The 27499-nt window shown below is 38.8% G+C and overlaps 1 protein-coding gene across 11 annotated transcripts; it reads right to left on the bottom strand.

Annotated features, from left to right (window-relative positions):
* On the bottom strand, positions 1–27493 carry LOC118428845 (protein KIAA0556-like). Of its 11 annotated transcripts, none has more exons than XM_035839069.1 (46): positions 27331–27493; positions 27027–27094; positions 25533–25600; positions 24925–25091; positions 24311–24484; positions 23577–23756; positions 22957–23120; positions 21927–22082; positions 21649–21712; positions 21206–21283; positions 20892–20919; positions 20693–20761; positions 20252–20298; positions 19591–19763; positions 18863–18997; positions 18298–18407; positions 17539–17743; positions 16857–17093; positions 16130–16279; positions 15471–15726; positions 14643–14793; positions 14176–14280; positions 13770–13829; positions 13419–13465; positions 12804–12903; positions 11892–12022; positions 11219–11425; positions 10792–10882; positions 10428–10569; positions 9727–9924; positions 9149–9243; positions 8811–8853; positions 7859–7999; positions 7250–7397; positions 6784–6961; positions 6292–6457; positions 5740–5918; positions 5133–5174; positions 4678–4742; positions 3874–3984; positions 3184–3323; positions 2480–2581; positions 1962–2119; positions 1519–1593; positions 1061–1155; positions 1–731 (listed from the first exon to the last, which is right to left on the bottom strand). In XM_035839069.1, the coding sequence occupies exons 1-46, from the start codon at positions 27335–27337 to the stop codon at positions 676–678; spliced, it is 5562 nt and encodes a 1853-aa protein (XP_035694962.1). In that variant the 5' UTR covers positions 27338–27493; the 3' UTR covers positions 1–675. The 11 variants fall into 11 exon arrangements, with proteins under 11 accessions (XP_035694962.1, XP_035694966.1, XP_035694967.1 ...); XM_035839073.1 differs by having other exon boundaries at positions 20252–20292; XM_035839074.1 differs by having other exon boundaries at positions 20252–20289.
* Between the last annotated feature and the right edge of the window lie 6 nt (positions 27494–27499).

Raw genomic sequence — 27499 nt, 5'->3', positions numbered from 1 at the left:
TATTGATTGATCTGTTTATTGCAATCCCTCAAGCTGGGTACATTCATGGAATGCAAGCATTAAGAAGTGTTGACAGTGTTGAATGGTGGTGTTAACAATTCCAAATGAACTGTGTACAAGGCACATGTCTATCTCCTAAGTAAGAAGTGATGAGTATGTTATTGCAGCAAGATTACATTTCAAAACAATTGTATTGTGAAGAGCTGCCAATGGTCTAAAACATCATACACACAGTGTCATGAAGAAAACCTATCTACTTCTATGAATGATATTATGTAAGTACAAATGTATAGGGTGGAAAAATGGGCATTGGAATATTGTACATGTGTTGCCAATGCATAGTTGTGCAAGCGTGGACAGAAAAATTGGTTCACAGTGAGAGTAAATATCCTATTCTATGCAACGATACTGTGGAGTAACAGCCAGAATTATACACTATGATATGAATACACATTTGTATCACAGGGAGAAATTACAATGTATGTCAATATAACACAGCCTAAAGATAATATCTGGTATCCATAAGACCTACTGTCTATTTGCTCTGACTGTAACACTTTCAATGACAGTATACATTATTATATACATTTTAGGTACATAGTAGGTACAATGTCCATCCTATATTTCAATCTAGCCAGTAAAACAAGTCTTCTTGTCAGGAAAGGGCATCTGTTACTATCTTCTATGCGCACCTCTTCCTGGTCCTGTCACCGATGTGGTTGGGCGTAAAGCTACAGAAAAACATGGAACAAATTTAGAGATGGCTTAAAGTTTTTAAAAGTACCAGTTCCAAGGCAAGCAATGCAACAGCACTATTTGGACAAACGGGTGACACCAGGATTATTTTCAACTCTTCAAAAGTACCGGTTATGTCAGCATGCACAGCTACTGGTAGTAGTTAGCGGACTGAGGCAGTCTTTGATAGGTAAATTCCAAATAGCATACCACAACTAGTAAAGTACATGTATCACCTCACACATAATTTTTGTATACACATATTGCCATTATTGGCTGCCATGTCATTTCTTTAGTAAGCTATTACATTACATTCATCACTTACCCTGGTCCACTGAAGGTTTCTTGGGCTGCCTGTGATGTGCCATCACTCTGTTATCATCTGTCATCTTCACATCCTGGTCATCTGGGACCTGATTACTGTGGGGGAAGATGATGAGACTGTACATTTACTCTCAAATATCAACATTACATCTTACAACACATGTAGCTTACTTTATAAACAGATAGAAAAGGCTTGTTAGGTACCACTATGTTTGTACTGCCTTTGGACATTGGAAACATCATTACTTTGTCTATTCCTAACCTTTTCCTTGCTGCCCAATCCCATAACCAAGTCAAATTTAGTGCCAAATTGGTACACCTTCAACTTTCCATGCATCATTATGTGATCAAAGCATTCCCTTATTTGGCAATATCTTGATGATGTCATATCACCAGTCCTTATTCCCTCAAATGCATTATAGAAGCTGGAAGAAAACAAGGCACAAACTGTGCTCTCACCCATGTTGTAAAAAGAAAGGATGACTAAGAAGATGAGGAACTGGCATGACTGGATAGAAGTTTGGGTGGAAGTACCTGGGTGTGTTAAAGGGTGATGTAGAAAGGAACGAAACACAATCATGTATTTACTCCATGAGGAGTGATATTAGGTATAGACAGGTGTACAGAAAAGAAATGAGAGAAGGAACAGTTGAAAGAAATTCTAAATCAACAACAATATTGTGTTATCTGATCAGTATTCAAAGGAGTGATTGACTGTATCAGCAAATATTCATTTATATAAAATTGTTACACAGGGAGGTAGCAAGGTTACAATACACAAAGAGAAAAATATTGAAGACACAAAAGATATTTAAAAATATGGTGGACGCATTAAATTTCTTTGCAAATACATGTAGTTTCTACTCTGACGCACATTACTAAAAGATGCCACAAGCGTATACCTGATGACAGTATGTCTCTCTCTCTGAGCGATAGCATCATCATCGGTGAAGAGGATTGTGTGGTAAGGTGTGGGAGCATCACATGTGGGCAGGATCCCACGTGTGGCCGGCACCATGCCCAGGATACCGTTGTACACAACAAGGTCATCCACCAACACCTGACACAGAGAAATGGATTTGGTTGACTTTGTACAGAAACTTCCCATTCAAAAAATTCCCCAGCAATATAAAATACATCATTGCATTATATGAAATGCAGAAACAAAATGCTTTGTTTTGACTTAACATCTAGCAATTGCACTAATGCAATAATTATCCTTTAATCTTCGAAGATTATTAAGGATGCACATTCAAAAGTTGTGTATTTCAAAGGTACAAGTAGTCTTACAATGTACCTGCCATAGGAAACATTACCTGGCACAATGATTTGTGCAACTTTGGAGCTCAACTTGTTCATGTAAGTCTTTTCATTCTCTTAAAGCTAATGGATTTTTGACAGTGTTTATGGTTCCACCTACCCCAAACTCCTTCACACCCCTGGTTGGAGTCTTGCTGTAGTTCCACAACTTAATCATGGAGACTGTCTGTGGCTGGTCAAATATCACATACACTCTGTTGATCTGTTGGGACAAGGATATGTGTAAATCAATTTGTCAAATGCTGTCTAAAAGTCCAAGGACTTTAGGTGATATTCTTGGTAAAGCAAAGAAAAGGACCATGCATGGAGCAGAAGAGCTAGTGGTCCAAATCATTTGGATGTTTTGGAATCTTTGCTTGTACTCCTTGCTCCTTTGGCCAGTTCAAACAAAAGTCAATGGGCTTAAGATGGAGCTTATCCCAACAGTGAAAGAAATCGACAATAAGTAAAACACGGATTTACTATCATGATATCAAATAAATTGCATCTTGCTGCATCCAATGTCATCCAAATCATTGAATGAATAGTCAGACCCTTAGCTTTCTGCACCACATAGGACAATTAGTTTTTGCCAAATTTTGCAGCAAAAAAAATTAGATAGTTCAAGCTTGATTTTACATGTAAATCAGTTGCTGATGTAATTGCATTTTGTTTATCTTGTATAGTTTATGCTCTACGACTGTCCCATAATAATTTTCTTGCATGTAAATATAAACCAGAGTGTGGCCTGATAATTCGGCCTTCGGACCACAACTTTGCTTTAATTGTCATACATGATTGTATAGTATGTTGACTCTGACTCACCACCCCAGGTAGGACAGGTGCTATCCACATGTTTTTGCCATCGTTGGTGCAGTTGTTCCCATCTATGAGCTTGTCAGGTGTTCTCACATCCCCCTCCACACCTGGTAGCACGTTCACACTCTCAGGGTACGCAGCAATGTCTGTGCCATCAGTCAAGGGGCTGTACCAGCAAATTGTGACGGTGTAAACTTGAAATGATAGAAAAAGCTCAATCATATCATATACATAGCAAACTGAGCTTCTTTCTGTTCTTTTGGCTGTACCAGAAACCTCATGTCACATCATATCATGCTGTATGTTATAACAGACTGAGTATATATACTGTAGTTGAATTCTACTGGGTATGATTCTAACTTTCCAAATTTTGTCATGTCCTTCCCATACAAGATGATGCATAGGGTGGCACCCATCTCCATTTCTGTAGCCCTGGGCCAATCAGCTTTGTGCAGTCACTACAGTAGAGGGCTAGTCCACTAGTAGTGGTGTGTGTGTTCAACTACCATACCCAAATGCTGATTGCTACTAAGCAGAGAAAGCAGTATTTACCATTTGTTTCAAGTCTTTTGTATGACTTGGCTATAGCTAGGGATTGAACTCACAACCTGCCAACTGCATGGCAAACACTTTTTAAAGTCTGTATCTAAAGTAACCACTGGTAAGTCATCTGCACATGCTGCATGTAAAGGATACTGTTCTGAGTCAGCTGGATCTGGTCCCCATTCTCGTTGTAGAAGTCCAGACCATTCAGCCCAACATAGTAGGGGTCACCCCAGGTCGACAGCAGCTGGAGCTCAAACACAACTGGGTGGGGTTAAGGACACAACATATAGACTTTTTATAATCATAGCTCTCTATTATATACATGTCATTGTGTATAAATAATTACAGAAGTCATATAATAAACGTCAAGCAACTCTGTAAGGCCTAGGAAAAAAAATGTTGTGTGTCCTGTTTCAGTCCTGAAAAAATTAGGGTCGGTAGGAAGGGATTATCTTCTTTTTTTCTTTTAATTTTTTTTTTGGCTGGCCAAAACTCTAGTGATACATATTACAATACAGTCGAACAAAGTAAACTGAAGTGCATGAGGACACTTCTCTTTTAATGTCAAACTTTAATTTTGTGCACAATAGATACATTTATCCTTCATTTGATAGAACAAGCAGTGTTTTTGCTTCAATAGGAAGCAGGCTGAATAAAAATTCTAACTGGAAACTGTGACTCCTCTGCCCACCCCAAAAAAAGTCTAGGGTCGGCAGGTTTTTCTAGGGTAGGTAGGGAAACAGGAAACACAACATTTTTTTTCCTAGGCCTAAACAGCACTGACCATAAGGTCTTTTTTGATTAAGCAAAGCAAAGGAAAACATAGGATCTACTTGTACATGCTTACAACGTGTAAAATTGAAATACAAAAACAGGAACTTGATTGAAACATTAATAAGCAAAATTAAGCTTATTATACATAAAAGATAATGGTTCAACAACAGCAGAGGATACATCCACATGGCATGATGAGTGGTTCGTAGTCCTGACTGGCCTCTTCATTCATCAGCTTACTCTGTCTGCACATAACAAGAAGCTTACATAAGTACTCCATACAGACGACAACCGTTATATGTTGTACATCACTTGGGAAACTCACAAACAGTTTATTTTCCAAAGAAACACAACAGTAAAAGTGACAAAATCTGTTGCCATCAATTGAAAGACATCAATATCATGTTAAGATAAACAAAATTCAATGTAAGTTCAAACAGGCTTAGGTTTAATGTCAAACTGTAACTCTTAGATATAAAACATTGAAACAATTTCAGGAGCTAGCTCTGCTTTCTTGTGATGCAATGCACAAAAGAAAAGGTGGTGATGAAAAACATATATTATGCCAACAAGTACAGAGCACTCAAGAACCAGTTAATTTGTTAGTAGTTTTAGTGGTGCCCACTCTGGTTCACCTGGTTTTATCTAACCACCTGGCAGGACGTCCACCATAGCTGCTGTGGATTTGAGAAGACGACAAAACTGTGACCCTTATCTTTTTTATGCCAGCAGTATTGGTCTCGCATATAATGTACAAGGTTTACAGTATTTTGCTTATTCTAGAAATAAAGGACAGAAACTCTCACATTAAGAAACTTGTGTCAAAATCCAGATCATGGACAATGAAATATGGGTAACTGTTACAGGACAATTACATGATTACAATGACACTAAAAATGTACTGTCTTGTACATGGCATCGCATGCAGTGACAAGAAAATCATAGACTTAGTAATACTCCTTAGCAAATTTTTGGTGGTACTGTTAGATCACCTTATCCACAGTAACCTATACCTGTTGTATTGAAAAACAGGGTATTAACAATGTAGAAATATCAAGTCAATGGACGGTGGTTTTAAATTGTAATATGATCTTTAAAATATTGGAGAGTTTGAATCCACTGTCCTTTGACTTGATATTCCGAAATACCCCATTTTTAAATACAACTGACATGTAGGTTACCCCAAAGATAAAGGTGAACTAACGCTTACAATCACAGCTCATCCAAGCATTCCTGTCTTACCTAACAGAAAGCTCCAGGGGTTGTGATGACAGTTTAACAGGTTGTGAGGAGACAGGGCTCTGAGAGAAGCTGATGTCCTGTGCGTAGTCATAGTTACAGTTCCCTGGAGCCTTCCTGATAAGGTAACCTTGGGGTGGGGAGATGACCTGTCCATCCAACACCAGGTGGACAACCTTGGCCTACATGCAATCAACGTTTAAAAAAGAAAAGGTTATGTATGAACAACAACCCAATGTGAAAAAAGGCAAATGCTGTTATTTAAGTCACTTTATATTGACATTGCCATGATTGTGATATACTTTCTAGGAGTACATTTAAAGTAAGTAATGAAAAAAAGATGCATAGTAATAAAAGAACTGGACTTTATCCAATTTCATAAACCCATCTTCATCACTCCAACATTTTGGTTAGAGAGGGACTCTTTTGAGTGCTACATGTTCTAAAAACTAGACTGACTACTCAAGAAAATTTTACATTTATTATAATAAGACACACATGCAACACACTGTATCAGTCTCTTTTATATTACACCCAATGATGTAATGTTCATACCCCTCTGTAAGTGTCCTCACGGCCCTTGTTGTAGTTCCAGAACCTCAGCCCTGTCAGGTACTGTGGCTGGCCCAGGTCAACTGTCAAGACATGGCCGTCCCCCTCGTTAAATGGTATCAGCCACATGTGCTCATCTGCTGTGGTCACATTGCAGCCATCCACCAACCTAAAAAAAAGCAAATATCAAATCATGACATATCAAAGCAATGTAATGCCCAGTATTGTTCCACATCCAGACCTATCCTTCAAGCCTACGTTGCATTTTCAAACTGGGGTCCGGCCGAGCCACTTTCTGGAACAAAAAAGTATATATAAAAGACACCGAACTATACAAGACATAAAGAGAATAGTTGCGGGCATTATTTGTGTATATTTTTATGTCTACATTTTCCATTCTTCGTTTCCACAAACAGCCCGGCTGGGCCCGAGTTTGGAAATGTGATGTTCACAGGATATAGGATAACACAGTTACAAACTTTAAGGTTAACTTACTTATCCAAAGTCCTGGTGTCATCCTCATACCCTGGAAGTACTGTGATGTCCCTAGGGGTGGCACTGACCATCCTGGGACTGAGAGTCAGAGGATCTCCTTCCCAGCCCAGCACCTCCAGTCCAGTCAGCCCCAGGTAGTGGGGGTCGCCCCAGGTCCCAGTGAAATTCAACTGCAACACTAGTGATTGAAGTATCTTGCATTAGTCTAATAGTAGTAGTAGTATCCATCATTTGATTATACTGCTGCTGGTGTCCCAGACACAGGGGTAGGCAGCAGTCTCCAAGAAAAAAGCAAGAAGAGTTTGCAATATTTTTCCTGGTCATGCATGGAAAGATCTGACCTAAATCTACAATTGAAGCTAGAGAATCTAAAAAATGTAGACCTTTAAGATTGATCTAAAAATTGATCGTACCAGTAAAGAAAAATAAATATTGCAGCCTTGATGACTGTTTTGTGCTACAGTACCTTGTCCCTGGTAGGCATCAGGCCGTGGCTCCCCCACAGGAACCTGTGTTTGTAATTGTTGTTGTTGTTGTTGTTGTTGTTGTCGTTGTGCAGCCATCTGTCTCTCCGCAGCTTTAGCTGTTGTGAAAGGTCGGTCCCCTGTGACAGTCTGAACCCGCAACAAACATACATGTAAACATAGATTTAAGTTGGCTCCAAATGACTTTAATTCCATTCCAGGTATAATGTTGGTAATAGCTAATAACAGAATAATCACTCATAGAAAACGTAACACTTATATTTCAGCAAGTCTCATCACTGGTGTTCAAAATGGGCTTAATTTTTGTACAGAAGTATGGTAGAGGTACATGTATACGTAAATCAAAAAAGCTTTGTAAATTAGAATACAACACTGGGCATTCCGTATCGCCAAAGGTACAGCCTAGCTGCAGGATGGATCGATTGCCCCACGACCAATTCTACCTGTTGGAGGGCCAGGCCAAGGGCAATAAGGAATACAAAGTGTTGTATATTACCAGCAAGAACTTCAAACAGGTTTTGCTGCTTTTGCCGAGAAATGTAGAATTAAGACACACTTCCTTATGAATCTGTAACTTAAAGACATTTCACCTGTTTTCCCTTGTCTGCAGTGCTTGGTCTCTCAAACGGTGCCTCCTCTTCTTCATCATAGTCTTCCACATCCCCCTCATACGTCTCATCATACTGTGCCATGGCCTCTAGTATCTCCTCATCCATGGTGAACAGTATGGTCTGCGGGAATCATAGGTCAGTTCTTAGGTGCAATCGGGGACATTGCAATCTGTGATCCTGCTAAACAATATTTTCCCCACTCCCCTCTAGCACACTGAGGTAGCCGTTTAGCCGCAAATTATCAATTACGTGGTTACTCAACAGGGAGATACTAGTAGTAAAGACATTGTTTTCTTTGTCACAGCTTATCTCTAGCTCCTCAGAATATTGTAAATGATTACTGAACTGTCTTGTATGGTATGTCTGGTGTAGCAAGTCTCATTATTGCGTTGGGCGGTCCAGGGGTCGCGTGGTGAGAGCACGTGACCCTGGGCGCGCTCTGACGTCAGCTTGACCACGCCCCGCAGCGCTCGCGTAAGCTCCGCCTCCAATTGACGTAATGTAAGGCGCGGTACGCGCTTGTTAGGCTAGAAGCAGACTCAGGGACAAGGTCAACCGCATCTTCCGCCGCCGTAGTTACGTAACCGGTTAGTTAGTATCATCCACCCGCATCTGTCCAGGTATCTTATCTTGTATTATTTGTATTAAGCTAGTCAATATCATTACCTCCGTTCACTTGCTGAAACTGTATACAATCGGTCGTAGTAATAAAGATCCCATCAAACTGTACACTGAACCCTGGTCCTTGGCTATATTGGTGAGAGTGCATAGCATAGACGCGTCACCTTGACGTATAGGTAAGTGCCCAAATCCTACCACTAAGACCAAATGTTACACTGGGTACCCTTGATTTTACATCCATGTGATCCTGTATCTACAATCACCTACCAGAACTGTTACAACACTAAGTGTAATAAAGAAACAATCTTACATCACCAAAGGAGTCCAAGTCACCCTGCAGCAGACCACTTGCTCTGTAGTAAAATGATGTCATTGTAAAAATGGAATTTTAAAGAGGAACAATGTAAAATACCTGAGGTACAAAAAGTCTCTGTATTTACAATTCTTAGGAACAAATGTTGGTGATAACATATCATCTGATTGACTGCTTAAAGCCGTATTTGATACAGAATAGGAAATGTGTTCTTTTTTTTATAATAATGATAGAGTAAGAAATACAATTCTAAAAAAGTTAATGTCCTTGGTGCTGAAAAGCATTCACATCAGCAACACGTATGGACACAATTCTGTACAAGAATGAATACTTACTTTGCTATTTCTCCCTTGAAAATTAAACTTTTATCTAGCATCATCTCAATGTCCCTTGCACCTCTGAATGAATGAATTCTGGACTTGTTGTAGTTCTGAAAATCATAAAAGATAAAAATCAACTTGTGTAAGTAAATACATCATGATGTCTTACATCAATTAAATATTAATACAAAGATTATCTGTATTATTTCTCTGCATGTTGATATACCTAGTCCTAAAACAACATACTACATGTATATTAGGCAGAATAATAGTAAGACATAAAGTATGTTCTTAGTAATGTTTACTTACTAGTTAACCTTTATCCGCGGGGTAATCTATATCCGTTGTTTTTAAAAACTGGTCATTGGGGGATATCAAGTCAGCAGACTTTGGTTTAAAACTGCAATATGTTCAAAACGTTGCAGTTTCAAGCAACCATTTGTCAACTTGATGTCCCTAAAAATCCTCTTTTTTAAAACAACGTATATAGGACACCCCATGGATAAAGGCGAACTAGCGTTTATCTACCATACAGTAGTGTAACTGACAGTGTGCTTTGTTCAATTCAATGTATGGCTAAGAATCAAACATACCCATATTCTTATCATGGCCACTTTACACGGCTGTTGGAAGGTGAGACAGATGTAGTGGTTGCCGTTTGGCGTGTAGGGAGCCAGCCACATGTGGATGTCGTCCCGCGTACGATTCACACCGTCCGTCAGGTTGGTGACTACGCGTGGGTCCGAGCTGTAGTCAGGAAGGACGTTGATATCGGATGGGTCCGCAATTATCTATTCATGTCGAGAGAAAAAAAACCTTTGCATTCAATATTGGAGTGTGATCTTGAACTGTGAAGTTAAGAATGGAACCTATTCTATTTAGAAAGTAGAACAACTAATTAAAAGCTGACTCTTGTCAAATATCAATCATTAGCAACAGATGTACCTGACATAATGATAGAATGACGGAATTTGTATATAGACGCAAGGCTTTCAAGTAAGCATTTTATATCATTCTCTGAATGATACATCAATGTACATTGACTAAACAAGAAAGGTATGGGATAATTATAACCTCCAAGGCTACCTTAAGCTTGTCCCCCCAACGACCTGGAGGTCTAGGGACTAGGTAAGAAGTATGTATATATTATAACCAAAAGCTTATTGCACAAAGTCATGCAGCTTTGAAAAGACTGGAAACTACTATCATTTCTACCTCTTTATTATATCATGATACGACAATGTAGAGAGTGGCAATCCAGAGGACAGATAGGACAAGACTGGTGTTTCCAAACCTTGGCAATTTTTACTGGCTGTCCAGTGCTGCTGAAGACTTCAATCCCATTCAGCCCTACATAGTGCCTGTCTCCCCATGTTGTCCTGATGTTGATCCTCAGTTCTCTACCTTCAGGCAGTACTGGGATCTCAAAGATTTCTCTGCAAATTGTTGCACATATAATCATCAGTTGATTGTTACGATGAAAGATGTTTCATTGAATGTTCTTATTCATCCTTATTCATGCCCAAGGAGTGAAGAAAATTCCCAGTCAAAAAAGACTTTACGGCTGTTACAATATCACACCAGAAACTGTAGATTCTGAAAAAAATAGAGTCTACACCACCATATATAAAATATATACACAGTGTGTAACAACTTACTCCATAGTATCTGGAACTTCCTCCTCTTCCTTTGTGGGCTCTGCTGTTTTACTTCTCTTGTTTCCAGACAGGTAGTCATCAAGGACATCACCTAGATAAGAACACAGAATGGTTACTTCACTACTGAAAGATATCTAGTACTGAACTTTTCTGATACAATGTGCATCAGAAGTACTTAGGACAACTGCTAGAGGATGAAAAATTGTCACCATAGTAATTTATCTAGTAAAAAATGATATACATTTTGTACATGTGTGCTATACATAAACATGTACATAATATACAAACTGGCATTTATAAGCTAACATTATACAGGGTTGTGTCCAACATATTACAGTTACTAGACTACACATGACCACGTGATGAAAATTCGTACATTTTACAACATGCAATTTCTAGCAAATAAAAAGCTACCATCCTGTATTACCTTCCTGGTCCATGTTGGTGATGCGTCCCCTGTGAGAGTGGTTGAACAGAGACAGGGAGTTCCACGACTCCTGCAGCTTGTCAGGACAAGGCTGCTGTAAGCGCTGTTTCGGGAGTCCTGCCACCTTCTCTGTCTCCGGGTCGCTCGACTCGAAGGACAAGGCGCGATTCCGCCATCTTGCTTCTTCACCTTCATCAGCAACAACATCTAAACAGCAGGAGAGCACTCAAATTACATACCTTCTGTTGCTTTGGAAAAGCATGTTTCAGGGATAAAAGTATACCAGACTAAAAATGACATAACCCCGTTGTGTGTAAACATGTGCGAACATGTGTGATCACGTCGACCGATAATAATGATGATGATGATTCTAAGCATGAATGAAAGCATTTGGACAGCTTTCCTACTGATTTACTGATTATGTACAACAGAGTGAGATATAATCAAAAATAAATTAAAAATAAAGACTAATAGTACATGTAGCCTTCTGGCATGGTCTAGTGTTTTCCTTACCTAGCTGTCATACTTTTTTGATATTACATCTTAGGTAAAGTGATTAGTATTCTTAATTGAGTTGACATGACTTTTTGTATCTATCAAGATCTTGTAGCAACTGTAACCATAAATGTAGACAGATGTGTTAATAATGCATGTAATTTTATGGAGTGCTTACCTGGAGTGTGTGTAGGTCTGTCCTTAGATGACCTGTTCTCCGGAGTCTGGCCCCTTCTCCGACCACTCCTCGGTCTCCTCTTACTGTCTGGTCTCTCCATGTTGTCCAGTAAGGTGGGCAACTCTGGAACACTGTGCCAACACAAACCACTGTACCATTAGTACCACCCTATACCATCAAACAACATATGCAGCTCTGGAACTCTGTACCAACACAAACAACTGTCAAACAACATACACATCTCTGGAACACTGTACCAATGCACACAACTGTAAAAGAACACTAGTACTATACCAACACAAACTTGTAACTGTAAAACAACACTAGTAATGTACCAACACACACTACTGTCAAACAATACTGTACCAACCCACCCTACCATTGAACAAAACCTTACCAACCCACCCTACCATCAAACAACATATGCAGCTCTGGAACACTGGATCAACACAAACAACACTGTGCCAACCTAAACCCATCCAACAATCAAACTACATGTACATGATTGTACATGTCATGCACAGCAGTAAAGTTTGTCAAGTGGAAGAGTAAGTGTCTGAGCTTAGCAACAAAAGCATTACTGTTAATTTACAGTGCTATTCATCATTGAACAGAGAAAATGAACTACACAAAACATGCTGTAAATTAACATTCAAGGCCAGATCTGTCTTGACTGTCAAACTATAAATCACCTATCACGTCATCATACAGGTAACAGGCATTCATACGAATGACATCGCATAATATAGGTCTGATATTTCAACAGTTCAAAATATGGTGAGTTGTTTATTTTTGTCTTGGATCAAATTAGAATAATAACAATGTTATTTGTCATTAGCTGTGACATGAATGAACTGTACTGCAGCCTTAATAAGCACTGACACAAATGAGCTATATTGCAAGACTTATTACCCTTTCTGTGGCCAATGCACCATCTTGTCCAGGGTAGTGTTGAGTCCTGTGTCCTGCACTGTGGGCCCAGTAGAATCTGAGCTACTGCCATCTCTTTCTTCTATTTGATAAATTAACAAACCAGTTATTGGTTACCAATACATGTATATTGATTAAGATATGAAATAAGGACAGGTCTTGCATGCACTGAATGGTGACAGAATTCTTAAAAAAAAAAAAAAAAAAAAAAAAAAAAAAAAAAAAAAAATTTAACGGTTCTTGGTGGAAGTCAATGTGCAGATGTTGGCACATCGACGCACCAAATCCGTAGTGTGTTTTTGGCACACAGTTAGACAGATTAGCCGAAGAGGCTCGGTGGGCGTCACTCCACTGTAAGGTAAAGTCGTGTAAAGTGCCTTTCCCAAGGGCACAACGTCGGGGCAAGGTGGGAATCGAACTCGGAACCTTTCGATTCCGAGCCGAACGCTCTACCAGTTACGCCACGCCAACGCCACACAGAATTCTTAGAATCATATGATTCAATCAAAAACTTAACCTTTTTTAGCAGTGTCTCTGACATGATTCTCTTCTTAGCTGTAAGCAAACAGTCACATATAGAGAACAATCCACACTTACCTTCTGCCTGCAGCCACAGAGGCTTGGTTCTTGGCTTGGCTTTACTTCTGCGAATAACATTATGTAGGTTAGGTCAAAACAGCAATACATACAGCTGAAATATGTATCTTGGTAATTCCAAAGATAAAAATCAAAAAGGAACTGAAAACTAAAACAAAATTCCTTACATTGCACCTTCACTTATTGACAGAATTTGTTCTGACAAAAAAAAAAAGAAGTAAAACCATGATGCTGTTTGTAAAACTCACTGCAACAAAAATGACCGCCGGAGAAAGGACATGCGTGGAGTTCTGGAGCAGAAAAGTGTAGCAGAAGTGATGACATGAGAAGAGGAATAACAGATAGACTTACTGGTCAGGAGAATTTCTGGCTGGCTCAAACCAGTCTTGCTTACTGCCTCTAGACACAGCCCTGAACAGAGTTTTAGAAGAAGACTGCTTTAATTGTGTCATTATTATCATTACCCAACAATGGTAGACTACAAGGTAACAAGAAATACAATGTACATGACTGATTGTACAATGCATGTCACAGAGACCTATTGGGTGTCCATTTCACACCCATTGTAGAACATAGGAACACTGTGATTCTGAACAAAATTAATGCCAAATTGAATCAGTCTTAACCTGAGTACCATCCTCCATAGTGACTGCTGGCTCAATACTTATACGGTTAGCAAGCAAAAGTATTGAGCCAGCAGTCACTACAGAGGATGGTACTCAGGCTACTACATTCTGTATTATGGGTATACATGTACCTGGCTTGTTTCTGCACTTGTTGTAATAGGGATGGTTCTTCCTGGCTTTCTCTTGTTCTGTCTGTCCGTGCACTTTCTGTCCCTAGTCCTGAATCCCTGTCATAGCTGAAAAAAAGTCATTTTGTTTACATGTTTAAAGGAAGGCTTAGCTTTAGTCTATCTATGCTTTTACACGTGCTTTTATCTTCAAATTATGACAAAAAGTATTTCTATTGACATGATGTTCTTTGACAAACTTCATATTTGTATTTTCACTGCATGGTCACACAGTAATGTGCATGTACAATTTAAGTTGGATTCAGCCAGTACTCAAGGCAAAAAATATTGTTGAGGACAGGGTGTGGTTAACTATGTAAAAATGGAGGGGATGTGATGTGGCTTTTGACTGGTGGTACTTGCCTGTGCCAGATGGTTGGCCAACAAGGTTTGACATGTATACTTCATGCAAACTTCATACAAAAATGTACCTCATAGGACTTGTAGGACATGTAGGACTTTCTCGAGAAGACGACGAGCGTGAAGAAGATGACTCAGGGCTCTGGAGGCCGTCCAGCCTGGCAGCCATCTTCTTGGAGATCCGAGGTGTTCTCTGTCTCCTTCTGTTAGGGGAGCTCACTCCTGTAGTAAATACAATCCAAAACACAAGCCATGAAAATAACTCCCAACATTATATGAAAGACATGACAATTTTTTAGCATTCATACTAAAATAAAGGCTGCTATTCCTAACAAACCTGGATTCCCTATAGTAGCTGTAGAATTGAGCAGTACTGGTCATACAGTTAGTAAAATGATTAATGAATAGAGTACCATATGATATAATAAACAAACAAACTGCGCTTGACCGAATCTGAAGCAACAAAATGATATCCCTGTAATACAATAATCAGCCTACACATGTCATGATGTTGGCAGGAGTATAAGATATTGATATCATTAATAATTCATAAGCCCCGCTGGGTAATGCCATTGTTCACTGCAAAAGTCATCCAACTATACATGACCACCTACACTGCACTATCCTTAATGAGATAAGAAAGGTTACCTCAGGGGGGGGGGGGGGCACACATTGTCCATTACATGAGAATAAGGACAATGACCTTGTCAAAGGAAGCTGTGTGCTTCCTATTTTGAATATTCTTAAAGTATTCTTAAAGTTGTAGACAGTACAGAGTTGTATTATTGTGTATCTTATTCTGAATTGCCATAACAGTAATCATGAAGTGTTACAGAAACTTCAACTTCAACAAAACAAAATACAACATCTTTAACAGGTAAATTGAAAACAAATTTGACCTCTTGCAGACTCCTGACTCCGAGGTGGTTCCTCTTCCACTTCAGGCAGCTCCAACTTGGCATCAGAATAGTTAATGATTCTGGTCTCAGACCGCAGTTCTGGCTCTGATGTGGGCTTGGTCTCCTCCTGGTCTCCCACCAGCACGGTGGTGCTGTAATCAAACACCTGGTTCCCACAGCCTTTATCCACCTCGCCGTTGAATACCAGGTCAACTCCAATGTACAGTCTCATGTGTCGCACACCAATGTCTAGTTCCTGTAGAAATAGTAAAGCCATAATTACTACTGTGTAAAAGAAATGATTTTCTGTGCAAAATTTGTTACTTTCTGATCTTCTGCTATGCAGTCATGTACTTTGTATACTATTAGTCAAAGGATATCATTTATCATATGATGGGACAGGGCATTTTGACAACTGTATTTCAATATCTCTCCATTATACATATTTTACACATTAAGTAATACATTTGTTTGCATGCATTTGTCACAAATACAGATCATTGTGAGGTGGCATGAAAATGCAAATATGTTACCAATCATGCAAATAGGTGACTATGCACATTGGAACCAAACAGTAACCTCTTGAGGTACAGTGGAGGAGACCTCATGAAGTAAGTAAATGATTGTACACACCAAAATGTATTACTAAGTAATCTTACCGCAAGACTCTTGTTGTAGTTCCATATCTTGACCTTGGAGATACCGAAGCCCTGTTGGCTGTTAGTCTGTCCGTGTAAGTTAAACACCAGCTCTACAGAAGGGCTGTCAGGACCAAAACTACAGCTCCACATGTGACGGTCTTTGATTGTCTAGAAAAAAAACAGTCAAGGAAAAAATAAACAAAAATGTGAAGAAAATAATCTACTTTTAGATTATGGATTGTTGGAGGTGATATCCTAATCAAAACTGTACCAGCAAATTTTATTGTATCAATTGATGTGAGTACTCAATACAAATTTGAAGTTACTCAAAAGCTGTTTATTTGTAAATGCCAGAAAGCATTAATTTTTTTTGTGAATGAAGAATTCATAGTCTTGCATGGTTGGTTAAATTTATGTACCAGTGGGACTTCAGACTCTGTCAGTCACTGATAAAAGATAGTGGATGCCATCTGAAATGTCTGACCTTTCACAATACTTATCCAGTAGGTTGAGTAACTTTTGAATTGAGTACAGGTATCTCATTATCTGGATGTCAAATCTTTATCAATGATTTACGTAGAGGTACTGATATAATCTGTTCATTGTCTAATCGGCCCATAATCTATTTTCAGGTCCATTTTGGACCGGTCCAACGAAAAAAATGATTTTGTACCGGTACACCCTACAATGATACCTACACAGGCTTCTCCTTTTAAAACTAGACTACTGTTACTAATGTACTTACCTTAGTTTTGCCATTGACCAGACATCCAACAGTTCCCTTCTTGTCCTCAGCCGCGGTTACCACAACATCAGCTTCAGATACTGGTATCTTCTTCCCTTCCAGGTCGAAGAACTCCATCTCTGTCAGCCCCAGTCTGGTGGGGTGTCCCCAGTTGGATAACATCTCACAGAACACCTCTATCGTACCCTCGCTTTTATCCTGCTTACTGCTGGCCCTGACATTATCTGTTTCAAGCTCCTGCAAAGAAAAGACAGTGTTTGCATGTACAGATTAACAGTACCATAGATTTAAGCTGGGCTGGATAAAGTTTCTTTGTTATAAATGATAGTTACTGAGTGTATATAATCTAAGTAAGGAAGTATCGTAATCATATCTTTTTTTGAATAGTATAGTTTCAAATGACATACCCTAACACTTACTCAGTGACACTTACTAACACTGTCTATTTCATTATGTCATTGTAGCTTAAAGTTAGACATGCTTACAGATAGATTTTCATGAACATACCACCTAATAGGTCATAAAATGTAATAGTCTTTCTGTCAAAGTTTCTTATTAATCTATAAGGATGTACTGCATTATGTATATCCACAGTTTCCTATTCTTTTGGTAAATGTCTTTACCTTCAACCATTGTTCAAGCTACAATATTGGGAGGAACAACAGTGCAAATCTGCACCTACCTGTGGTATAGGCTCACTCCTATCAGCCTTGGCCCATGCAGGCGTCCCTGCTCTCCTCACCTCTCTGGGTTTCACTTCTCTGACCCGCCTGACATCAGGTATGACGGCTGTCCCATCTCCACTCTCCTTTCCTGAGGCCCTGGGAGACACAGGCTGTGCTGACTTCTCTATCTTACCTAGGGCCTTCAGGAGCATCTTCTGTTGTCTGGAACAAAGATAAAATATGTTAGAGTAGATCTCCCGCCACTGTTCAGTACACATGCGCAGACTGAGTCTCATGGGGACTCTGAATACATGCTGTCTATAATCAGTACACTTGACTGTGTATGTGTGATTCTATCCATGTGAGAAGGAATACAGACTAGTGAACAGAATATTCAGCTTGACATCAACAAGGTTGAGACTAACTTGCTTCCAGCATATTTCTCTGAAGCATGTTTTCATTCAATGACATGAGAAGCTCATTACAAATCAGCCAGCACACCATTTTTTTTCGTTTTTGAGATGATGAGAGAATCGGTAAGGGTAAGACAACATATCAACATGATTATCCTACAGATTTCATGATTTAAAGATTTAGCAAAAAAACACACTACATGGTATCACAAAAATGTAGCTATAATGTGGTATACAACCACCCATTGGACAGTACAAATTCAATTATTAAATGTAAAGCTGTCAGTTCAGATAGGAGACCATGCTAGATGACTTTTTAAGACATCACCACATGTACACATTTGTGTATGAGGAGACACCTACTTAGCATCCATCTGTAGAACCTTGTCCATGACTTGAGCCAGGGAGTCCCCAGACTGTAGGAAACTGTCCTTATCTTTCCTGTTTGGGGAAGAAGCTTCTCCCCCAAGGGCCTGAAAAATAAACAAAATAAAGTTGTATGGAAAAAGTCATTTACTGCAGTAGGAGGCAGGTACACGTATACTTTATACATTGAGAATATTCAGCCTTCAAGAAACCAAATCTAAGAGTAAAATAAAATCAAAGACCTCTTCCTTCCAGTCACCTATTGGGAAATTGGTATCATCTGTTCTTGATTGATATAGAAGTTCTCTCCAACAAGATTTCTCCAGTGTTGTTGACGAAAGACGCAGGATTGTCGTCTGAAACGTCTGACCGTTTCCAAAATCATATCTGGTTGCTTGAGTACATGAAAGTAACTGCTCTTTGGCACATCTTATTACTTATTATTATAATAGCAGATGTCTAATCTTCATCAACGATATAGAAATTAGAAATTCTATGCAATGTAAAAACTATAACTGTTCTAAACAATGTTCATAATTGAACACTAAGCTTCACCCCCTACCTGATCTCCCCCCTGCCTGTCCTGAGGAGGCTCCTGTGCAGGTGCAGACCTGGTGTCCCTCCTATACTCCTCTACCTGCTGGTTCTCAGCCTGCAGGGCTTCTAACACAGCAGCAGGGTCCTCACTAGGGACAGCCTAACCAACAGAACATGTTTTCATTAAAGAAGACTCTCTGCTTTGTATGATCCCTTCTTTACACTGTGGTTCTGAATGCTGGTCTGTCTTAATTCATTTTACCATTATCTACAATGCACATGACACAGTTGTATGTTGGACACTCTGTGCAAAACCAAAAAAAATAACATCTGATACAGCCCACCAAGTCGGCGAGGTGGTCTTGGGGGTAGGGTTGTTGACGTAGAATGTAGATTTTTTGTTGAAATCCCTAGACAGTACACCCAAGTGTTGTGCATTTGGGAAATGCACTTCACACCTCCTCACTCGATTCAGGTGAAAATGAGTGCCTAGCTGGGGATAGGGTCCCCCTTTTGGATTGGTAGTAAGGCAGGAGGCCCCATGTTAGTGGACCACCACACCTGAAGCACATATTGAAAAATCCTCACTACACTTCCTCACAGGAAGTGTTCCATCCTGGTGTAGGTCAATCAAACCTTACAGTCCAGTCTTCTGCAGCTTGTACCTACCCTTAGGCTACAAAACTCTTTTTTTACTTACTTTCTTTAAGGCAGTTTACCAGTCATGCAAAACAAACAAACAAACAAACAAACCTTGGCCCTACTGAGTGGTGCACTCCTGGTGTCCCTCCTCAGGTTCTCCAGTGCCATGTTCTCAGTCTGTACTGCCTGCAGTACCTCTGCCCTGTCTGCACTCCAGTCCTGCTGGGGACCTGGCTGCACTTTCCTAGCTGCTGAAAGGGGGCGCTCCTTCCTTTTCACTGGTTCTGCAGTCAAGATTCAGAAAAGTTTTCTTGCTGTCATGTCCAATTTGATTTTTATATGCAGACTAATGCAAAACTTAGTAAAAAGGAGCCAGACAATGTACAACAGAACTGTTGTAGTAATGGAAGATATGTAATGTCAAACTTATTGCGGTTAGAATTGAAGCAAACACATTGAAAGTTAATCTGTGTTAAACTTGGTAGAAGTCATTTGGAATCAAAGTTGAACAGTTACTGTAACTGCCAAGACAAAAAATTTGACTTATCCAAATTTTTGCCCCCAGTCTTTGTCAAGGAATGAGCAATCCACTGCTAATGTGATTTCAAGTTATACAGATAGAACATGTAACTCAGTGAACAGTTGATCCTGAGTTGCAGAAAGTCTATGGTGCCACCCGTCTCTGTATAACGTGACATCACAGAAGCAGTGGATTGCCAAGTTTTGACAAAGACTGGAGAAAAACTGTGAAAAAAAAGTGTGCATTACTCACCTGCTTCTAAAGTTATCTCCTTTTGCACCTTTTCTTTCCTGCTTGGGCTTGGGATGACAGAAAACAAATTACTCGGCAACTTCTTACTTCTATGAAAAACTACATGTAGTAGATTTCATGCAAATTCATGCATCCAATGGAAGTTGCTAGTTGGCCCCTTTACATGCTTTTTGTATCATGATAGCAAGAACTTTTTCTTATGCGCCGGCAGTGCAGCGGCAAAAACTATTGCAGACCACAGACTTTATTAGCTATAAACTCTGCTTACTGTCCAGACAAAAAACAGCATTGCAAAAACAATACCTCCATCTTCATGGAGGTAATTGTAGAGATACATGTGCATGATCATAAATGTAGTTTGTCAAAGATGAATGTTAAAGACATATTGTGCCACTGAATCAAAGACAGTTATACATTTACATGTACATAATTTATTCTTACCTATCTCTGTGGCTTGTTCTATTTGGTCTATTGGGCTGTATGTAGTCATCATGCTCTGTGCCTTTTCGTCTGCAGTGAAAATTATACAGAATGTAAACTAGTATTGAAAAGTGCACATTCACATGCAAATAGGACATCTCCAAAGGCACACTTGCTTCAAAGCTTAAAATATAACATCTACTATATAGCATCTACTAACCTTGCAGCTGACAGATCTCTTTGAAGTTCTGGAAATAAAACATTTCAATGAGTCCAGTTTGAATACAGCCGCATCAGTTACTGAAGCATTTATTATTTCAGTAAAAGATAAAAGACCTAAACGCAAAATACATCATCTAAAAATAACAACTACATTGTAAAGTCAGTGCATAACTTGCAAGCTGTAAAAACACAGGATTCCAAATCATAGCTTAATTTTTTTACAGTACATCAGAGATGCCTGTAATGTATACTAAAGATCTTGATATTGTAATTTGTTTAATGGGGGATGTGAACATGCAAAAGAAATCTCACCCTTTTTACTTGTACCAGCAAACTCCAGTACAATCATATCTCCTGGTTCCAGTCCACCACTGTCTTCAACAGGTTCTTCTGAGGAAATATGATACAGTTAATGTTTTACTGCATTCATACTAACTTCATTTGGGAAAGCTGAGTGATTATGCATGTAAATCCTTTGATGCTGGAATTTGTATGTATTATAGGCTTGTATGACCTTTGAATTGTACCTTTGGTTTGTACATATGTATAAACCCTGGGAAACTAGCCCCTTAGGGGCTTAAAGGTATCATAATATTATGATAAAAGGTATTTTAAACTAAACTAATAGATAAGTCCAGAATAGAGCATTCTCACACTTACCTGAGTTTTGAGATAAAGCTTCAGAGTTACAACACATACAGAACAGTAACACAATATTATGTATGCTAAGGCCTAAAAGTAAAATATTTTCTTACCTTTATCCTCATCAAGGCTATCTTCTTCCAACTCCTCTTCTATCTCTTCTTCTGGTTCTTCCATCTGAATGTAACAGGAAGAGGTTCTTGTAATGATTACCACAAGAAACAAAATAAAAGCATTCTGTTGTTTACTTATCCACTAATGTATATATCCATCGTCTGTTCTCTATCTCTCTATAGTAGACCCCTTCTCTCACTCACTTGTTCATGACTCAGTAACATGTTAATACTACATTTTGAGTCTACATGATGTGTATATTTTAAGACTTACTAACCTTCTTGGCAGCAGCAAGGTTCTTCTGTATACTTGAGTTCATCTCAAGACTTCTTCTCAACGTCTTCACATCATTAATACTCAACACCAGCTGTTCATTGATTTCTTCTTCCTCTGAGCTCCTGCTGTCTTCCTGCCCACTTCTAACATCGTGCTTCTAGATAAAAATGGGGAAACATTGGCATGATTGAAGAAACTACATAATGTAATGTGCAGATCTGATATAAGTTCAACAATGATTGTTAGTTAATACCCATTTTGAAGTGACCATGAGAAGAAAAACGGTAAGTTGGCTTTACTTTAACAACAAAAGAAAAAAAGTTATACCCAAGCAGGGCTCAAAATTTATTTTTGGCATTAGGTGCACTGGTGCACCCAGCTTAATATTGAAGTAATAACCTAATAATAAAACTTAGTTACAAGCTATCAAATTGTTAAACAAGTACCATGACAGACATCTTTATTATCTTTCTAACACTTAGATGTCAAGAATATGATGTATACTAGTACACTTTGATATCTTTACATATAAACGTAAGAAAATATTTGGGTGCACAGCTCCAGTTTGGGGTGCACCTGGGTGCACATGTACCCAGTATTTCGAGCCCTGCCAAGAGTGTGAAATATTTGAATTTTGAGAATGCCTGTTTTATTCCTTAGTGTGCTAATTCTATTTCTGCGTTTTTTTGCCAGCCCGTGGGAACAACTTTAGACCCGGGCCAAGCCAACCTTCCCATTCTGCCAGTCTCCAGTTACACCATTTTCTGCCTCACACCCTGTCACTCTTTAATATTCACATAACAATGGACACACACCAAGACACACAAACACACAGACAGAAAACTGCCAATCTATGATATTCAAATCACAATGGACACACACCAAGACACACGAAGACACAGACAAAACACAATAACTCCTGACCATTTTCTTAGCTTATATCTAACATTCTACCTAACCTCATAATAAATACATATTTGGTGCCAAATGGCTAAAGCATTGTAACCAAAAAGTTCAGGAGATAAATTCACCTGTTTACTTGAGGATTTGTTCTCATATTTAGATGCATCAATCTCTATGTCACTGTTGTCATCAGAAGAATCCCCCTGTAGAACTAGTGACATGTTCCTGGCTAACTCCTCTTCTTCTTTGTCTGTATCACTCCCAGGGTCAAAGTCCTCAGAGTACTCTCCATCTATGAATGAAATCATAAAATCATATCTTAAAACAATTCTCAACTAGTGTTGAAAATCAACATCTCAACCACTAACATTGCCTGGTCACCAGAAACTTCAAGATTTCATCAATTTTAGTCCAAATCACCTTATTTTGAAAAGTAACATCTGTATACAAAGCAGTGATAACTACAACAATACAACAACAGAATGCTATTGCTAAATGGAATCAAAGTTCTTGAGAAAGACAATAAAAGTCGAAACCGGTCGAAATCCGTCTCCTAGCTGTCATTTTCCCAAGCTACGAATGATAAATGGCATCAAAGTATTACAACAGTTAATGTCAATTTAAAGCTAGGTACAAAAATGAATCCTGATATTAGCATCGCTTTGATAATTGAGAACTTTCCTTAGAAATAAATCTCATAGTAAAAAAGCTGAAAGAACAAAAGAAAGAAGAAGAGCGAGATACATACAGTCCTGATAGCAGCGTGTGCCTGGAAGACAATAGTCCCTGTCCTTGGTGCTAAAAGAGGTTCCATTGACACAAGGAAGCTTGGAGGGGACAGGGCTGTCCCTTGGAACAGTGAAGGTACAGCCAAGAGGTGGAACAGAGGGGGAAATAATAGGGGGCAGCTTGGGTGAGGGAGAAACAACTAAAAGGGAAAGAAAAATTAGGAGAAAAGAGTTATAAAATTGAGCAATGAAAAGCAAGTGAAAATCTTGAACTCGGTGAAACTACTCTACAGTAGATTTGAAAAATTTCTCAAGCTTTGCTCCTCATCTGACTAAACAATGTGTTCTCATACAAGCACATTACAACTTTGGTCAGGCCTCAGGCAAAAATGTTGTGTTTCAGATTATGCAACTGATGATCCACACAAAATCCTGCCGACCCTAGCCATTTTTTGGTCCACCTTGACAAGAGACTGTCACATAAAGTGCTAGACTTGACATCTAAAAAAAATAATAGTTGATGAGTTTATTGACATCCCTGTGTTTTCTAAATGCATTTCTGTATATTTCAAATGTAGTGTAATTGTATATGTTAGATCACTTCAACCAAAAAGTAAAAAAAGAGATAATCCCTGCCTACTAACACTTTTTTCAGGATCATAGTTGAAAACAATGGAATTTTCCTAGCGCTCATCTATTGCAGTACATTTGTAGTAACTATTGCAACATATAACAAGAACTGTCATATTCTTACCTGGAGCTGCCACTCTCATCTTGTCCCCTATGTTTGTCCTGATGTGGACCGATCCTTGGAGCCAGTTCCTACGCTGAACCTTCCCTGGCGCAGTCTTGGCACGAAAACGTTGTTCCTCCTGATCCTGTGCCTGCAATTCCTGAAGCTGCTGGTGGTCTAGGGTACGGGGGTACCCTGTGTTAGTAAAAAATAGTTTGGTCATTGTTTGTTTGTTTGAACCTTTATTCATTCATGAGAAGTTCAAATCAGCCTGCAGCGTGTCAAGAAATTAGTAGAATATACATAAATATACTACATGTACTAGTATGTGCAAATCCTACAGTTACCTAATTACACCAAAAGAAAATTAAGACATACATGTAGCAACAGATTTATTCTGAGTGAGATATCAAAACCAAATGTTCTACTGTAGTAGAATATAAAAAGACGCTAGGAGGCGCAGTGGCAAACCTGAGTGACCTTTGTTTTGCTGCCCCCTAACCACCTACCAAATATATTCTCAGTACATCCACATCTTCTTATTTCTGCTGTCTAGAAATATACAAAAACAACACAAGCTGCACAGACAACATGACCTTCTTGTTGAAGGCACAGTAAATAATCAGCTACAGTACCTCCAGCTGTCTTGCTCCTCCGTGCAGACTTGGGTTGTTTAGGGGGAGATGGAGTCTTCCCCTTCCTTCCTTTCTGGTTGGCTCCATTTACATACAAGGCAAACCCCTTTTCCCTCCTCTCTAGTTCTATCTGTTTATCATCCTTCTGTTTCAGCTTCTTCACTAGTCTGTAATACAAGAGACTTTGTATCAAAGATGCACAGATGTCAGGTGTGCCTAAGTAATCATAGGATTAGGATCGTATGTTTTCCGTAGGGATTGTATGTTTCTAGTAGTGGATGGTATGATTTCCGTAAGAATCGTATGATTACTTAGGCATCCCTGGATGTCAATGATTCATGGCACAAATAACAAAATAATTTTCCATAAGAGTAGTTTCACATTTGGTATTTTTACACATGCTAGAATTCAGTTCTGCCTTACAAACAAAGGAAACTATATTTGGTGAAATCATGAATCACTTGGAAAAAAATCAAATCCTATCATCATCATACTATAAGTTCATGTATTGCTGGACATACATTTCAGCGTTCATAAATTTACTGCACTCTTATACAAGGAAGACTTGGTCTCTATTCTAGATCTAAATTTCTATTCTAGACACTTACCTGTTTCTTTGTTGTAACAGCAGCAGGTACTCCTCATAGCTAGGATCAATCTCTTCTTTCAGTGAAGACTTTTAATGGACAAAGGAAGATATGTAGCATAAGTTATAAACTAACTGCTGTATCAAGATGAGTGAACAGGCAAGGTATATGTTTTTGATTGTCACTCTTTATCTTTTTAGAACAAACTCTTTATTAATTAATCATTACATGCATCATTTAGACATACATGAAGTAAGACAAAGATCTACTAACAAATAACAGGATGCAATCTAATCTGTGAGTACTTGGAAACAAAGCAGGAGTAGTGTACATGCAAAATATCAACACTATGTAGTAGTGCAGGCTCAGTAGTGTCAATGTCAATCATACAAGCACATGCAAATTGCACAATCATGCATGTATATCAAAAGTCAGTCAGTACTGTCTGAGTCAAGTATACCTTACGACGACCTCTATTATGTGAGCGCTATGTGAAGCATACGACACAATAGAAAAAGGTGACATGAGTGTGTTTAGGTGCACACAATCGACACATACATTTTACAGTGAATAAAACATGTGCAGTTTTGATATTCGTATTACAGAATGGCACAAACTGAAATAGAATATTTTAGATAAGTAACTGTATGGTCTTTGGGACATAGTACATTATCATACAAAATTGGACTCCCTGGGAAAAATTATAGCTGGCGAAATCCTTGGTGACTTGGCTTAACGGATAATGATATATACAAGTTAGAGTAATGTACTATTTTTTAAACAGAAAACATACCTGATTCATTTTTAATAATGATAACAGGTTATAGAATCTACAAGGATGTAACATGCACAAAAATCATACATAGAATGTTATTCTGTTGAAAATTAAAGAGATGATACCAAAGATTACAAACACAACTCCAAGGGCAGGGTGAATGGGGTGATTAAATATTCATGACTTAACAAGGCTGTCATGACAACACAACAGCTGCAAGGATGTGGCTCTTTTCCCTTTGCTCATTGGAGCAATGGTGATTTAATTATGGGGAGCTGGCAGACTCCCAGGAGATATGATGAACATAACCCATATCATATGTAAGCTTTACTTTACAAAATCATGATTTTGAAGTTCCCACTCTAACTTGCACAATTGAATAAAATACTCCCATTCCCAAACAAAAAGTATGTAGCTGTTAAAATAACTCTGTTACATGTACATAATTTTTGCCACGACTGAAATTGCAGATGAAGATTCTGCATTCACAGATCGTTGTGTGATTTTACATTTCACATTACCTTACTCTAATTTTGCTGTAAGTTACCGGTTCTTTTAAGAACAACAAAATTATCTCTGTCAGTGTCACTACTGTTTTCTTTATACAGTTTGACTGTAACTGAATTGTACACATGAATTATTGAATTTATCTCAGTACCTTAATATGGGTATCATGGTCAAGTTAATAATAAGATGATTGGACAAACTGAAATACTGTACAAAATCTGAGTTATAAATACCTCTTCCGCAGGTTTGATAGGAGTTTTCCTGTCTTCAGTATTGCCCCATCGTCTTCTATTACTGGAGTCTGGAGAGAAAACAATCTTATTCGTAAAAAAATCAACAACAGCAGCCGTAAACAACCCATAAACAAATGTAAGAAACGCCACATACTTCTATGTCATAGCTTGACGACGATTGCGTGGGGAGGGGGGCAAAAATAACAAACAAATCGACGAACTCTCTCGAAAAGAAAACGATACAGTTTACAGCTTGTAGTTAGTTCTTAACTCTTCCAGATGGTAACAAGGAGTATTAACTCACGTTCCATGACGACGAATCCTTATGTGTAAGCATTAAAGTAGATCCTAGCGGCGACTAGGAGTTATTTTTTCGGACGATTCTCTGCGCCTCCGAAAACATTCATCATGGCGGCCACCTGTACGGGTCAAGGGTCGAGGGTCAAACGTCACCGAAAATGTGCTCGCCTTGG

This window comes from Branchiostoma floridae, chromosome 13 (genome assembly GCF_000003815.2).
Source record: "Branchiostoma floridae strain S238N-H82 chromosome 13, Bfl_VNyyK, whole genome shotgun sequence".
Classification (NCBI taxonomy): Eukaryota; Metazoa; Chordata; class Leptocardii; order Amphioxiformes; family Branchiostomatidae; genus Branchiostoma; species Branchiostoma floridae.
This window is presented reverse-complemented; position numbering and strand designations above follow the sequence as displayed.

Excerpts from the sequence above, each read along its gene's own strand:
- LOC118428845 (XM_035839069.1), bottom strand. Across the intron at positions 14,794-15,470 it reads GAGTCAGGAGTCTGCAAGAG|GAGTGAGCTCCCCTAACAGA; the intron begins GTCAAATTTGTT and ends TATTTACTACAG. Across the intron at positions 1,594-1,961 it reads GAGAGACATACTGTCATCAG|GTACTTCCACCCAAACTTCT; the intron begins GTATACGCTTGT and ends TAACACACCCAG.